The 16118-nt window shown below is 40.9% G+C and overlaps 1 protein-coding gene across 2 annotated transcripts in view; it reads right to left on the reverse strand.

Moving 5' to 3' along the window:
• Nucleotides 1-16118, reverse strand: part of nr3c2 (nuclear receptor subfamily 3, group C, member 2) — a 71556-nt gene that overhangs the window by 20814 nt on the left and 34624 nt on the right. For both annotated transcript variants that reach the window (XM_071503211.1, XM_071503212.1), the window contains exon 3: nucleotides 7196-7323. In XM_071503211.1, coding sequence (XP_071359312.1) covers nucleotides 7196-7323 — 128 coding nt within the window. The remainder of the gene's footprint in view (nucleotides 1-7195; nucleotides 7324-16118) is intronic.

Here is a 16118-nt window from a genome sequence, read left to right on the forward strand (position 1 = left end):
CACGTCCGCCAGCCTCAGAGCGCCATACGCCCACACACAGACAGGCTCACGCTCGTGCACACAGTCATTCACTCTCTCGCTCTCATATAGACACACACACATGGGTGCACACGCACGTGAACACACACACTCACACACACACACACACAGAAAGCTGCTCCACTTGACAATTTAAATAAAACTGCAAATGTTGTATCTGCCTTCACAAACAAATACATGAGGGATACACACACATGGAAATCATGACACAACCCAGATGGGCTGGTATGTGGTATAGTGACCCCAGTGACCCCAGTATATGGATTCGCTCATTAGGGTTGATGTTAAAATTGTGTGCACCTCTCAGACTGTGTATATGGTTGCGTACACATGTTTGCATGTCAGTGCATATCAGTCTTGTATTTTCCTACATGTTCGTCCTGTACTATTTGTTTTTTTAGGAGTATCCAAGATTTCTGGCACAGACTTTAGTGTTGTTGCAAGAAAGATTGTGCGTTCTGTTTACATGCAGTTTGCTCAAACATGTACATTCTGTGCACTGCCTTTGTTTCATCTACAGTACAGTATTTGTATTTGTGTAGGAATGAGCAGAAGTTGTTTTCTGAGCTAGCAGGAGTAGTGCGCAGTGTGTCTGTCTGGCTGCTGCCAAAAGCCAAGGAACCAAGCTGCAGGAGGAGAGGCAGCAGCTGTAGCCCCACCACTATTTCTGGCTAAATCACATGACCGTTACATAAGCCCATTTTTCTTGCTCTAAAAAACAGTAAACTGCGACACAGGAAATACAACACAGCCATCCCCTTACCCACCCCCCTGGTGCACGCACACACACACACACACATATACACAGACTCTCACACGGATAAGCCGGACCAAATGGCAATTCTAAAAAGTCTGGAGCTTTCCTGTCAACTGTTTTGCTCATTCCCGTGAATCTTGTTAATAATTGTTAGAGTGAAATACACTTTATAAGACAGCTGAAGTCAGTGGTGTGTATGCGCGCGACTGTGTGTATCTGAAAGTGGGGGGAGTTGTTTATTTATGCACTGTGTGTGCATGCACTCAAATGCACTCATGTTTACCTCTGAATATGTGCACATGGCAGGCTTATTGATGATTTTTGACTGTTACCTTTGAAAATGTCAAACTCGAACAAAAAAATTCTCCTCTCATCTCTACTGAAAGTGGTCAATTTATTAACTAATATTTTGACTTATATTTAATTGTGCTTCTTATCCAAAGCTCTGTCAGTCCTGTTTTTACTTTAAAGACAGTAAATAATGCCAAATCCTATCAGGATAGTTTCATATAATACTCCATGAAAAAGATAAAGATTAATGAGTGTATTAAATTGTATTTATTGTACTGTATTAAACTTGACATCATTCCAAAAACTAAATGCTGGTACAATGCACACTCTGTCAGCATTCTCCATTACAAGGAAACCCTCATAGCTCTTTAATGGAGTCCACTCACGTCTACATATAGTTAATGATCTCACAATCTGGCAACAACCCGCTGAGTAGTCTATGTTGTCTGTCAGCTCCAGCATACATCAGTTATGAGGAAATTCTTCTGAGAGGGAAATGCTCTTTCCTGTGGGGACCCCACTCGAACAAGAGCAGTCTGGCCTGCAGTCCTCCTGCCACCAGCACAGATACAGTACATCTGCTTTCCAAACAAAACACAGGCAGGCTTTAGGTCTTTTCTAAAATTCTGCCTTAAACGTGACATATTTAAATAGCCACTACACAGTGCTTAGACCCCTGATTGTGAAAATAGCCTCTCAGATACAGTAGCTGACTCACATCAATAATACTAGTGTGACTCACTGAATGACATTTGGCAGAGGAAGCAAATTTCTGAGTTGCATGCCGGTACTGCAGACAGAAGACGGAATATAACTAAAGAATGTGCTGAAATCTAGTCAGTCTCATGGATTAATGCCATTTAATTATCCACTCGCAAAGCATTTGGTCAATTCTGTGATCGTCATACATCGGTATTTATGCAACCGAAATTACATAGCCAAAATACAAAACAACCAAAAGACAGGCCTCTCAGAGATGTAATTGTTGTTACCACTGGGCCAGCAATATGCAAATCACTGCCTTGCAATAGCTCTGCTACTCCAGTTCTTTGGACAACACACAAACAGCTGTGTTGGATGGGGCTCTACACAATTAAGTTTCCCTGTCTGGATCATTATAAAGAGAGGCTGCACAAGTTAAAATAGGATGTAAATAGAAGCTGTTATTTTGTTTACTAATGTCTCCTGTTCTATAATAGCGTGCTATATCTCAGACAGTTGTCCAGTGCATTTTCCTCTCACAAAGATATTCCCCATCTGCTCTCTGTGTACTATACATAATGCATTTAATCTTTATTTAGGCCTCAATATGGTATTTGCAAGTGTCTCATGTACAAGAGAAGCCAATTATGGTCAGGTTTATGATAGAAGCAGTTCGATTCGAATTTGACCTTACAGTACTCTCACTTACAATTCAATATAGCTCTATTCCCAGCAGTAGCACACCACCAAATTGTTCACCAACACATTCAAATATTTATTTGTACAAGTTGAAAACGTATGTTTGATCTTACAATTTGAAGTCAGAAATGAATTAGACTTTTTTTTTTTTTTTTCAAATCAGAGAAGGCAGGCAACTGTTACAACAGAAATATACCCACCCCTCAGTACCTCCTTTATCATCAAAGCTGTTTTGAAAACATAATCTTATGTCTATTGAAACATTACTTGAATGCCTTAAACTCTCATTTTTAAGGAAAACAGAAAGAATGTGTTCGGTTTCTTATCTGCTACCTTTTCATATAAGATTTTTCATGTACGGAGCAAGTGCATGTGATATGCACATTTACAGCATACTAGCACTACAATGTAATGCCACAACACTCTCCTAGTACTGTATCTGTAACAAACCAATCATCAGTGAAGACGCCGATAAAGCCCATCAGATTGGCGCTGCTTATTTGGTTGAACACAAAAGGTGTAACCCACTATCTACACTGGATACTTTTTGCATTGATGTCAAAGAACAAAGGTATCACCAGGGAGAAGGAAGAGATGGAGGTCAGATAATATCCACCAGAGAGCGGTCAGCCCTGTAGGTCAGCCCGGGGCCAGGGGAACTGAGGGCATGGAGGAAGTAGTGTATGCATATAAGGGAGTTATATAATCATGCATGTGCGCCAAACATACAGTGTAGGCCTGCCTGTTACTGTAATAAGAGGCCTCACAGGCAACAAAATGCAGTGTATATACTATACATTGTAGTGCTGAAATCATTTCTATCTAATGCAGTACACCTGAATTTCTTCACGACTGATGAAGAAGTGTGTGCCAATGCATGGTTGTATCGCAGCCTTGTGCCTGTGATTGTGTTTGTATGTTTTAAGCAGTTTTTGATCAAAGAATGTCTGATGTGAGACATGTGTTGAGGAGCCGGGATGAGGACACTGCTAAATGGCTTCTCTCCAGCCGTTGTTACATGAGCCTCTCACACACACATAACCTGAAGTATTCACTCCAGCGGTGGAGGGAGGAGGCCTTTATTCCTCCATTCTGATCTAAGAAACATATTATTGGATGCCAGAGTTGCCAGTCAAAGCAGAAGCAGTGCGATACGTGTCCTCAGATGACCTCTCCCACAGAGGCGGTGCTGAAGGACAGGTTTTTAGATTGACACGAGCTCCATGGAAACCACGACCCAGTTACATTGGAGAACACATTGAGGCCATAACAAGGTTGACTGATGTCTTTGTAAAGCTCTCAGTTCACTAAGAGACCAGCAAAAACAGCTAGTGAGCTAAAAGCAGTGCCTAGTATTATTACAAAGAGCAGACATGCCAAGCCACTGATGACATGTGAATAATAAGCTGGCGTTCAACTCTTCAAATGCGCTCCACATGGAGTCGTTTATTGAGTGCAGCTGCCTTGTATCAACAAACTAGTCTTTAGTAGAGTGGATTCAGGGGAGAAGCACATATGAATGCATTCAGCTATTTCCAGTTTCCACATTTCATTAGCGATGATAACACATATTTATGAACTGCTGTTTGTCAGAAGGCATTTTTCTGCAGCGCAGAAAGTTTATTCTGAAGAATTCATTCATTTCAACACAGCCTATTAATTGTCTCCATATTTGCACCTGACAGTTAAGTCAACAGTAGCAATACAGTTGCAAAGCTTGTAAGATTTATAAAAGCTATTGCCCCTGTTGTATGTTTGTTTACGATATAAGAACATCTAAAATGTGGCGGTAAATAAAATGTGAGTACAATAAGAGCTGCCATACTGTGTAAGATAAACTGCATGACTTGTAGTGAATAGGAGAGCAGGTGGATGAATGTTTCTTTTATAAAAATAAGTGAGTGTGCATATGCACTGTGTTCTGAATGCTTAAAGAATGAATTGAGGGCATTTTAAAAAGCTTACAGCCAGAGTATACTCAGCACTTTATTTGATATTTCTATATATTTCCCGGGACCACAGTGATAAACTTTAGAGTGTACAGTTGGCTGTGCCTTCTGTTAGATATGAAAAAAATTAAGTGGAATGAATATATGCCCTCTTGAGGAGGACTCTTAGTGCCCAGATTTGGAAAGTAAAAGGCTTGTGTGGCCAGTAGATATTCCAAACAGATGGTCTACAAAGAAACCTAAAATGTAGACTTCAAATAATAACTGTGCCAAGCTCTACCGATGTAAAATAAAGCTACCAAACACAATGACTTGACTGACTTGGATAAAGGGGGAACCAGACCCTCCACAGTCAGAGAATTTCATGTGATTTGTTGATGACTCCAGAATTCTAACTAGCTCTGTAGTAAAGGGCTTTGAGCCAGTTAGTCGTCTAATGAGCTACAGCCGACCGAAAAGTTGTGTCCCCTGAGGCAGGCGGTGCCAAAAGAAATTAAGCATGGGCTGGATTATTCCCCTTGTACAGATGCCCACTCTCTGCAGTCTTCTTTTATATCTCTTCATACTGAGTCAAAGTTTTTAACTTTGAGAGAAAAGAGGAGGAGAAGGAGGAGGAAATACTGGTGGAGAGGAGGAGTAATACGTCTCCTCACGTCCTAACTTACACGTCTCCTGTGCTCACTGCTGACACATCACTTTCCACCCTCTCCCTGTCTCTTGCTCCTCCTCTCTTTATCTCTCTGTCTGCGTCTGACTTTTTCTTTGTCCTCCCCCCCCCCCCTCCCTCGCTGTATCTGTTTCACTGTCCTCTGTCTCTCTTCACTTTGCAAAATCCTTCTCTCACTATTTTCATCCTTTGCCTCCCTACACCTTACCTCTCTCTTTCCACCACAGTGGCAGCTGTGGAGGGGTCAAGTAAGGTAACAGCTCGCTGTGCACATCAGAAGGGCACACACTTCGCACTCAACCTTAATGACATCACAACACCGTATAGGTTGCCCTTATTACGCTTTCATAGGAGGAAAAGTGGAAGGATATTAAGGGTATTAAACAATCAATGAGCCAGTATCAGTTTAATTATAATCATACAAGAGACAAATAGTTAGTTTAGCGGTTCTATCATCTAGAGATCCGAGGTTTCCAGAGCCTCACCTGACTAGCACTCACACAAAGTCAGATCTTTAACATCTGTCATCGGCTCTTTGATGGCCACGCTCCAAGCAAGAACAATGCCATGTCTGATTTGATAACCACATGTAATCTGGTTTCCGGTCTCCAGAATGACCATGTGTAAATATCATTAAATTAAAGCAGGATTTGATTTGAAATGAGTGTGATTCCTCCAATGGTCAGGAAAACACCTAGAGGGCCTAATGACTGGCTGGCAGGCTTGTTTGCGTGTTTGTTTTTTTTTTTTCTCCTACACTGGGTGTGTAAGAGTGTGTTTTGCATTCAAACACTCATCTAAATGAGTTAGGCCAACGCCTCAGGCAACAGGCACAAAATGAAAAGCACATTATGGTGCTGCTGATTTTCCCCAAGCTAAATATAACATAAAGGGCTGCTGTAGGAGAATTACCTACTTCATGCCCCCCCCCCCCCCCCCCCCCCCCCCCCAGCTTGGCTATAAATGTAATGCCTGCTTTTGGTAATTGTAATGATCTTTTGGAAATAATAAATATACAAGAGGTCCACTGAGATAAAATACTAGTTGTTGCATAAAACGTAGTAGTGCAATTAAAACCAACATCTACCATAGATTAATTATTATTCGAAAAATGCTGAAAAGAACAAGGTGCTTCACAGCTTTCCTGTGCCCTGAACTGAACTTTTCAGCCGTTGTTCTGTCAAGAAAAAAGTGATTATCTGAAAAATGTGAAAACTATTGAGAGAAGTTATTGTATTTTCACACATTTTCTCAGTGATAGGTCCCAGTTGGAAAAGCTTTATGCATGTACCACATTTAAACTTACTTGGCATCAGGTAGTCCCTACGAACCACTGTTAATGAATTGAGCAAAACGTCTGCCAATAACTCTGAATGCTGCAGTTGTCAGTTAAGATGATATTGTTTGAAATTATTTGATACTCACTGAAGCAATTGTGGGTATTCATTTTGGCATAATGCAATATGAATAAAACTTGCTGAATAACAGCATAATACTGGTACAGTGGCTGTCTCCTGCTGAGAATTGGTTTTAGGATGAGAGTACTACTACTGTGTCACTTTTCTCTATAGAATAAAAATGTTCTGTATGAGAGGAACAAAAGAAAACATAAGCAAATGGAAAAAGACATCTTGACCACATTCACAACACATACATAGAAAAAAAAACACTGCATATAAATAGAACAGAAGGTAATTAAGCAACACATTCACCAAACTGACAGCACATGCGAAGGATAAAGAAACATGCTGCAAATACAGAAAAAGCAAGCAAAAACAGAAATGCACTTCAATTCAATAAGGTTTATCTGTAATGAATATGTTGACCACTCGTCGTTGATGTCTGAAAATCAGCTATTGATGCTTATTTTGATTTTCATACTTAGATTGAATGAATGACAATTTCTTTGTGCTGCCTGTGCGTTTTTAATTTTCACAGATATGTTTCTTGACGTGCCTGTGGTCAAAGTGGTGAAGATGTTGTCTTCATTTGCTAGTGATTTTCTGAACTTGCAGTGTATTTCTGTCTCTCAGCCGCTGCAGAAAAGCCCTAAACAGTGACATCTTGTTTGGACAGGGGTTAATGCCGTACCTTCCACAGCTCTTTTGAAGAAGACTTTGCAGCTTCCACATGTCACGACACCATAGTGGCATCCTGATGCTTCGTCTCCACAAACCAGGCACACTTTGACTGTCGAGGACGGTTGTCTCAATGGCGAGCTGAAAGGACACACACACACACACACACACACACACACACATTTTCAGACCAGGCATAAATCAACAAAGACTTTTCAAAAGTCTACAACAAAGCCAGGGCAGAATGTCCCCGTCCTCTGCGTTACAGCCTGATACACATTGTGAAACATTCTTGGGTTTTTATGACCCACAGTACAGTAGCAGCACAATGTGGCTGGCCATAAAGATGTCTGCCAACCAAGAGAGGAGGGCTTTCCACTCAACTGATTTATAGCTTCACCAGGCTAACAGAGATGACAATGACAGAATTATAGAGGAGATTATTTAAATTCAATAAGCACAGACACATAGAGCAGGATGTCAAATTTAAGTAGGATCCAAAACACTTTTCTGCTCTGGCTTGAAAAAGTGTTGAGTGGTAAACTAAAATAACATAAACCATAATAGAGCAAAAATCACACTGTAATAGTATAAACTGCGCAACCAGTTTAGGGTCAAAGATCAAAGGTGAGACTCAGTTCTGATGTGTGCTGACCTGTAAGTACGGCAGCATGTCGTCATTTACTCTGATCTACAACCAACAGGCAACAGAACTGAAGACACTCTGCTGCACCTCTGCCTTATCCAAGGCATTGTTTACTTTGGCATCATTTGCTGCTTTCACCACTGACTGATTTCTACAATTACCTGACCATTACAGCTCAGAATGTACAGTATGTTCCTACTGATGCAGCCCTAAATGAGACAATTAGCTAACAGCTACAGTTCACCTTTTCATGCAAGTGTGGTGATGAGCGTTAAAGGTCAAAAGTAATAGATGATGTCTGTCTATAGTTGATCTATTATGAATCCAGGTACTAAAGGGAAACACTGCCATGTCTGAAGAAGTCAAAAAGACTTGAGTGCTTTTAAACAGGGATGGACAATGTTACATAAAATCTATATTGTGATAATTTACCGGCTAAACTTTGATGATCATAAATTTAACAATAATACAACCTTTGATATAAGCAGTGCATGCATTTTCTGTCACATGTAGGCTCACTTGTAATATGTGTGTCCTGTTTGAATTACAGTATGATCAGTTAAATATACTAACCTGTTGGCCAATTAATTGATTGAACTTCTTAAATGTCATTGCTTGTTGGCGCTTTATCAGTTTAGACGTTTATTTTAATTTGCAAACTTCAGGAGGAGAGTTCAGCAGGAGATTAGTAACATCTATAATTTTGTAAATGTGGCAAATATGGTTGTCCATAGAGGGCACCTGTACATTGTCAGTACTGGAGCATGGCAGATAAATCACCAGGCCAGTATCAGAAAATATTAGCTTATCTGAGATAGGCAGACAGAATCGGTGTTTATATCAGCTGATAAATAACATGAAGTTGCAGGAGTGAAATGCCAAAGCTACTTTTGATGTTATTTAGAAACATAGTAATGCCATATAGTCGCGCCTATAGTGGCAATGAGAGCACTAACACATTTTTTTTGGTATATATCTTGGTTACAATGTTTTGATAACAAACTTTAAGGGCTCCTTATGAAGTGTTTGTTTATGCTATGCTTTTCTATTTAAAAAAAAAAAGATTTTAGATTTGGAATTTAAAATCTCAGGTATCAAAATCTGCATTGGCTTCAAAAATCAAAAAAACAACTGGGCTCTATTCGTATACTATATGTAGATTCAATGCTAAGTCCAATATTATATCCAGTGCTCACCCAGGGACATTAAGAATATATCTTTTTTCCAAACCAACCCCAAGCTAATTGAGATGTAAGTCAAAAGATGGGATGAGAGAAAAAACGAAGGAAATTTAAAAAGCAGAAAAAGGCACTAAATACATTTCAGTTTGAAAGATGACATGGATTCATCATTTTACAGAACAGGTTTGCTCTGTGGAGGAGGGCACATGACATGTAGCTTAATGGTGTGAATAAAATTGTAATAGGCTCATTATACTAGGGTATGCTACTTATTTCTGCTACTTGTTAATGGATTGACACTGAATCAGGTGGCTCTCACATATAATAAAAAAATTATACATGTATACATTTCCATTTTGAGTGGATTCAAAGTCGCATGCATTCAAGGTAAGGTCTATACACATCAGATTGAAAAATTTTGATACGCACTATAATATTTGATAAATTTTCCTTCATGCATATGAACACAAAACACACGCAAAGAACACAACATGTAGATGGGTACAGAGAGAGAACACCTTGTATCAAAACATTAAAAGTGGCCTCAGCTTCCCCTTCTTTTCTGTGCTAATTACCTCTCTCCCATCTCAATCAATAACATGCAAGGTGATTGTCTGGTTAACATTCTCCTTACATCCTTCATCAAACCAGCTGCCAAGCGCTCTCTCTCTCCCTCTCCCTCTGTCTCTCTGCCCCGTTCTCTCTCTCACGCACACACATTTCCTCCAGGGGACTTGCTGGAAAGGGGTACAGCAACAGCACACTCAGATACAATCAGGACCACTGATCTAATTCCCTCTTGTCCATCTACACACACATTCAATTTGTTAGGACGCTTAGAGGAGTCTCTGGTGAGGTGTTTGTCTGACTAGATCTTTCTGGCACTGGGCCCCATGGTTTCAGCTAATGCGAGTGTGTGTGTGTGTGTGTGTGTGTGTGTGTGTGTGTATGTGTGCATGTGCATGTGCATGTGCAAATCCACTCCATGTGAAGGTGTGTTTTTCAGCATGTTAATCTACTGAATATTCCACTATACATTGGCCTTTTCACACCATCACAAAGCAGTGTTAACAAGTAAGATGATCCACACCAGGAAAAACAGCCCCACTAAGTTTGAGGCCAAACAACAAAAGCGGCATCTGAGACATCCCTCTAAAGTATGCGTCTAATATCAAGTCAGTGGTCAACGCTTTAATAGTGCTGCACATTAAGACCTTGTTGCTGTGCACCAGCATGCCTGCCTGCTGGTCCACCAACAAGGTGACTTCCCCTCCCTCAGAGAAGTATATAGGTCATTCACTCTCTCTGCTTATGAAACCAGAGCAGACAGGCCAGGCTGCACTGACTGTGCACCGATGGCTGCCAGTAGCCCAAAACTAAACACAAGCGAACAGACATTCCCAAATCAGGCTGTTTCAGCAGAGATATTAGCCTTCTGTTTGTCAGTGTACGGTATGTGCAAGAATAATGATGGAAATATGTTTTAATGAGCTTGAAAGAATAAGGGATTGACATGCAACAAAATCAAAATTGGGACACTGTGGTTAAGTGGTGCGCCATTTTTGAAGGCTAGGCCACGCCAAGTGAATTTCCTTTTTGTTTTGCTTGTCATTTTCACAGCTTGAAATATTCTGAGGTCAAAATTTATGTCTGTTTCAATGAAAGCTTGAATGATAATGTACCACTGGAAAGAATATCTTGTTAAGGCCAGCGGTTCACACTGTTAATACCTGCCTGCAGAACCTGGTGTCACCCTTCAGCATATACTGAAAACACAGGGCCACAGAGCACAAGAAGCAAATTTGCAGAGATAATGCTGACTGACTACAGATGTTTTTTGGGAGTAAGCTGTACTGTACAGAATATTAACACAAAAAATGTTGTTCAGCTTGATCCTTAAATACAAGACATTTTTCATTTCTGCAAAAAATAATCTAATATCCCTACCAGTATCTCTAAAATAATGTCTACGACTGTTCCCAGTTCCCTTCTGTGAACTGGGTCTATGGCTTTTTTTTTTCTTGACCCCTGTCTTCTCTATTTCTGGGTACAGTCTCAGACTAACTCAATGGGACTGACTGCATAGATCAAAGGTTTCATTCTTCGCTCCAGTTGTTGCTTTTTTCCCTTCCTACAGAAACCCCAGGGCAGCGGTTTCATTGTTTTCAGTGTCCTTTCATCTTTAAAGATAACACACAAAGCTAACAACTGATTTAGTTGCTGTTTATTTCCCATGAGGATACAGATGAGCAGGAGTACACAATGCCTATTTCTTCCCACCAAAATGTACAAGCACAAATTGTATCTCCTACTAACTCTTGCTGCCCCTTTCGCTGCTTTGCAGACCGACGTGCTGCTCAGGGAAAGTATTAATGAAATGACAAAAGCAAAAGAAATGTGAGAGCTTGAAGCCAGACAGAGCCCACTGTGCCCACTAAAATGTGTGAGGACGAACCACAGGACAGATGTTTGGGCTCAAATTAGCTTCATGCTTTTCTACAAGTAATTCGGATGTCACACTGGGAGCATTCTCCAAATGGTTCAAATATCTCTACCCTCGCTCAGCTGTGGAAGGAATGCTAAATCAGCGAGCTATAAGACTAGAAAGGATGGTTATTTAAGCCAAAGATTTATCAGAATCCGGAAACACTGTACTTTAAAATCGCAGCAGCCAATTGAAGCTGCTCTCTCTCTCTCTCTCTCTTTATCTCTCTCTTAATCCATTAACCATAAACAGGTCAATATGGGTCACGAGAAAAGGTCAGAAGTCAGCTGAGCGTGGCATAACTAGAGCAATTAGTTGCCATAGAAACGGAGCATGGAGTTGAAGAAAGCTGACAAATTAGAGATATAAAGGAAGTCAAAGGGGCCGTAGTTATTCTGAGGTTATCAAGATAACATCATTATGGGTGAATAATGGGCCATGAGAATGGCTGTATGATGGAGGACAGTCGGGCCCACGTGGTAAGACTGAACCCTGTGACCCGCACAAAGTACATTAGCATGACTGAGTCAGTAAGCAAGCTGCTGAACCACAGAGAGAGTTTTGTTGTATAGAAAAACAATGTCCTCATCATGCATGTAACGCTGTCTGCCATGCACACGACAGATCTGTGTACTGTACTGTATTTACACTGCTGTAGAGCCGCCCACTGTAAAGATAGATTTGTGCGTGTGTTTGAGCAGACACACTGACTCGTTCATTGTAGAGGCTGTTATCACAGGGATAGTTCAGACAAGTACCACAGCCTCCCTGAACCTGCCCTTCATGAAAGAGAAGCATCCTTGACTCTGAAAAAAAAAACCAAAAAAAAAAACACAGCTTCCATGGTACAGTACCTCTCTACAGTCTGGCCTACAATATTTATGTAATACACACCTTGGTATGCTGAAAAACCTTAAGCTAGACCAGTTCAAAGAATATTTATGTAACACACAACTTGGCATGTTGGAAAGGTAAAGGTAGATTAGTTGAAACAAGCTGAGGGAGATGGAGAGAGAGAGAGAGGGAAAAAAAGAGAAAGAGGACAAAATGGCTTACATAACCATGAGCAGACAGTATAAACATTAGGTTGACACCCACTCACCGCCTCTCAAAGGGAGAGAGGTCTTATGGGTAGTGTTAGAGAGCCACCAGGGATTTATTTTTCCGGTGAAGGTGACCCTGGCATTGGGCAGAGTACCTGAGCATACAGAAATGTGAGATTTCCTCTTTGGCAGGTTTGTGTTACACTTGTGTTAAGGTTACAGTATGCTCTACTCTGATTGGCTGTCTCACACGGTTAAGAAAAAGTGTATAAGCTTAGACCGTTGTGCTTTAGTGTTTCATACATTCCAGAAAGGAGAAATAGTCATTTTCATTTTCAAAGTGAAGAATTTTGCTCTGATTTCCTGGTAAAACACAATGAATAAAGACTTAAAGCACAAGGCAAATGAGGCATTTTCACCGTCAAATAAAATGCATTTCACCACAGAAACGGCAAATTTGCTGTCTGATCGAGTCTGGTATCCCAGCTGTGATTGCATTCCTTGTTTTAAATTCCAAGCTGTTGTGTTGTCTCCCCTCCAAGGCTTATGCCGACAAACTTCAAGTGACCTTCCCCGTGACAGAAAATCATTTCTGATTATCTTTCTATAAATCCACTGTTTTGAGTGTAAACACAGAAACAAGACAAGTCCAGAAATGCACACACACTCACACTTGGCCCTCTTTAGGGAGTTGCTAGAGGCTATGTCTAAGGGCCAATACAGACTACAGTATCATTCAGATCTACACACCGTATCCAGTTTGCACTTAACATGTCTGAAGCTGTACCTGTCTCTAAATTCCACAAACAGCTATAAACATCAACTTCACTCTTTGCTGAACTTTCACCTTTTCTTCTGAATGCTGCAGCAGCTGAACGGCCCAGGACAGACAGTAGACACTTTTAGGCCAGCAGGACTGAAACTCAGCTACTTATAACCTGCCAGTGCTGTTTGGCCACTTTAACTTCATGTAAATCACTCACTGTCTCACAATTAAACAAAACACCTGAGATATTTTGGCTAAGTGGTAAAGCATGCAGGCATGAGTCTCAGGGAGATGTGGCAGGGTGTTATTATCTGGTGGGGAGGATTATCGTGGCTGGAAACTCCCGTAATTCATGCCTGTCAAGGGCAACGAGGGACCAATCACATCCATACAGTATGAAATTAGGCCACTGCATGCCCAAAGCTTCGTTCATGGATTCTGTGCAGCACAACATACCTACACTCTGTGTGAAAGCTAATGTGCTATTAATGAATGCTGGTGTGCATGTTTTTCCTGGTTTGCAAACTTCACACATAAACTCCATAACTTTAGTGCAGCCATATTAAAATTCAGCTTTTTGCATAATGCCACAATAAGAAAAAGAAACAGTTCCTATACAGTTTATGAGGTCAACACACCCACTCGTTCATTTGTGACCACATGCAGTCCACAGAGTTTATTTACACACAAAGCATGAACCAGGCCAAAGATCTCCAATTCCTCAAGGAACTCTTTGGAAATAACCTATCTGTACAAGGCTGAGAAGAAGGTTTATGGGTGCAAATCCCACACGTTAGTCTGGTTACCTCAAAAACTTTCTCCATTCAGAGAGACATTTTCCAGAGCTGGAAGTTGTCATATGCCACGAGAGATGGACAAAACATCAAGCACCTGCCAAATGTAGTGAAACCCAATAGCCCAGTTAAAAATTGTACATGCAAGATGAACACATTACAATACAAAACAACACAACTACAGTCTTTACTGTGCTCAATTTATCCTCATAAAACAATCCTCCTATTCATTTATGCAGCTCTGTAGCAGCCTCACAAATCTTGTCATGTCCTGCAGCACTGTGTTGATGGACTGTACAAAAGTATCTTTACTGCCTTTAAGAACTTAAGTTCTCACGTGCTCCTCACACTGATCTGTTACTGATCCCAAAAGTTTCTGATTTTAGCACCAAGTTTCCAGGATCCTTTGCTAAAAACAGAAGCAGCCAAAACAACAGCTGGGAACAGAGTTCCGCTAACATGTTGAGAAATACATTGCTGGGCATCAGCTTGATTTCCAGGCATGGGAATCGGAGAAAAACCATGCAAACAAGAGCCTAGTATTCAACACAAAATGTTCAACACATGAAGGAACATGAAATACCAGTTCAGTGACTTAAATCACATTTCTCTCCTGAGCATAAACCTACATGATGACAACAAAAATAAGCACAATAGTTGGCTCAAATCTATCTAAATACACAAAAAGGAGACTGTTTTCACCACCTTTGTGAAACATGGCTCAGAATTTACTCTAATCTGGCTTCCTGACATGAACATAAACACAAATGGACCACTTCAAAGCTACACTGCTAAAACTGGTTTTGTTATAGATGCAAATCCTTTGATTTCAGTGGCATGGGTGAACTCTACACCTGGCCTCTCCTTGTGTTCATTTTCAACTCTATTTCCTGCTTACTTTGCTCTCTGCCACTAACTGCAATACCTGGCTCCTTAAAAATGTGTCTGGTTGCCTGTGCAGCAGGTGACCTCCAAACTCAGCTTAGAGGCCCTAGGACATAGAGAAAAACAAATCCCTCGAGAGGGAGATTATCTTTAAGGGATCAGCCCTGACCTGAGCCACCTCCATGCCACACACTCCTTACCTCTGTTTTCCACTTTCTAGCAACAGTTAGTACACAACCAACTCCTGTTTACATTTACCTTTTTAAGTAGGGGTTTGGTCAATAAGATTACAGTATACAGAAGGTTAGCAATTTAATTGCTAAAACCTTAAAAACTAAATGGTCTAAGCTTGTGAGTCCAGAGAAATTAAGCGTGCCAAAAAAATCTTCAAAATTCAGAATTCAAAAGCGGCCTTTTCCTTTCCCGTGTGATTCAAAAAGGCCTCAATATGAATGTAGGTTAATGTACACTGGCGCTGACACATGTTGCCAGCAACCCTACGCATTAGCTGTCACATGCGATTATCCTCACCACCCACCAGTCATTTACAATTCTGCTGGGACATACATGGAGGAAGAGCAGGCAGCAAGTCCAGTGTGAGCAAAGGGGAAACGCTGCACACACAAATCATTGTAGATTAACGTACATACTGAGGGCTAAAGTTAGCTATGGGGCTGCCAAGCGGACCTGCCTAGAGTGTTTATTGTATGTATAGTTAATAGTGAAGTGGTTCACTGAAGTCACAGGGTATGAAACCACAACCTCAAAAAGTGGGCTGTGTAGAGGAGCCAAAGCCAAGTCTCTGGTTGGCTAAGATCCAGGTGGTTAGCACTACGGCAGCACATTCTGCATGTTAGCTCCAGAACTGCTGAGAGCTGCTCTCCAGTCAGCCTCTCAATAGTATTTGACAGGTTCAACAGCAGAAGAACAGCCGTATACCCAGCTAGAAGTCCTGCCTCCGCTCACCCACTTATCTCAAAGTGCTGCTGACAGCATCTATCAGGAGCCAATGACGTAATGAACAAAAACGTGCTGATGATTTATCAACTATCCAGCTATAGATATATGGATCTTCAAAATGTTTCTGCATAGTGATATGATATATAGTATCTTTAGATAAGGCGTCCTAGTAGAAT

Source organism: Trachinotus anak, unplaced genomic scaffold, assembly GCF_046630095.1.
Source record: "Trachinotus anak isolate AG129_WGS33_773 ecotype Australia unplaced genomic scaffold, CSIRO_AGI_Tana_v1 ptg000019l, whole genome shotgun sequence".
Lineage (NCBI taxonomy): Eukaryota > Metazoa > Chordata > Actinopteri > Carangiformes > Carangidae > Trachinotus > Trachinotus anak.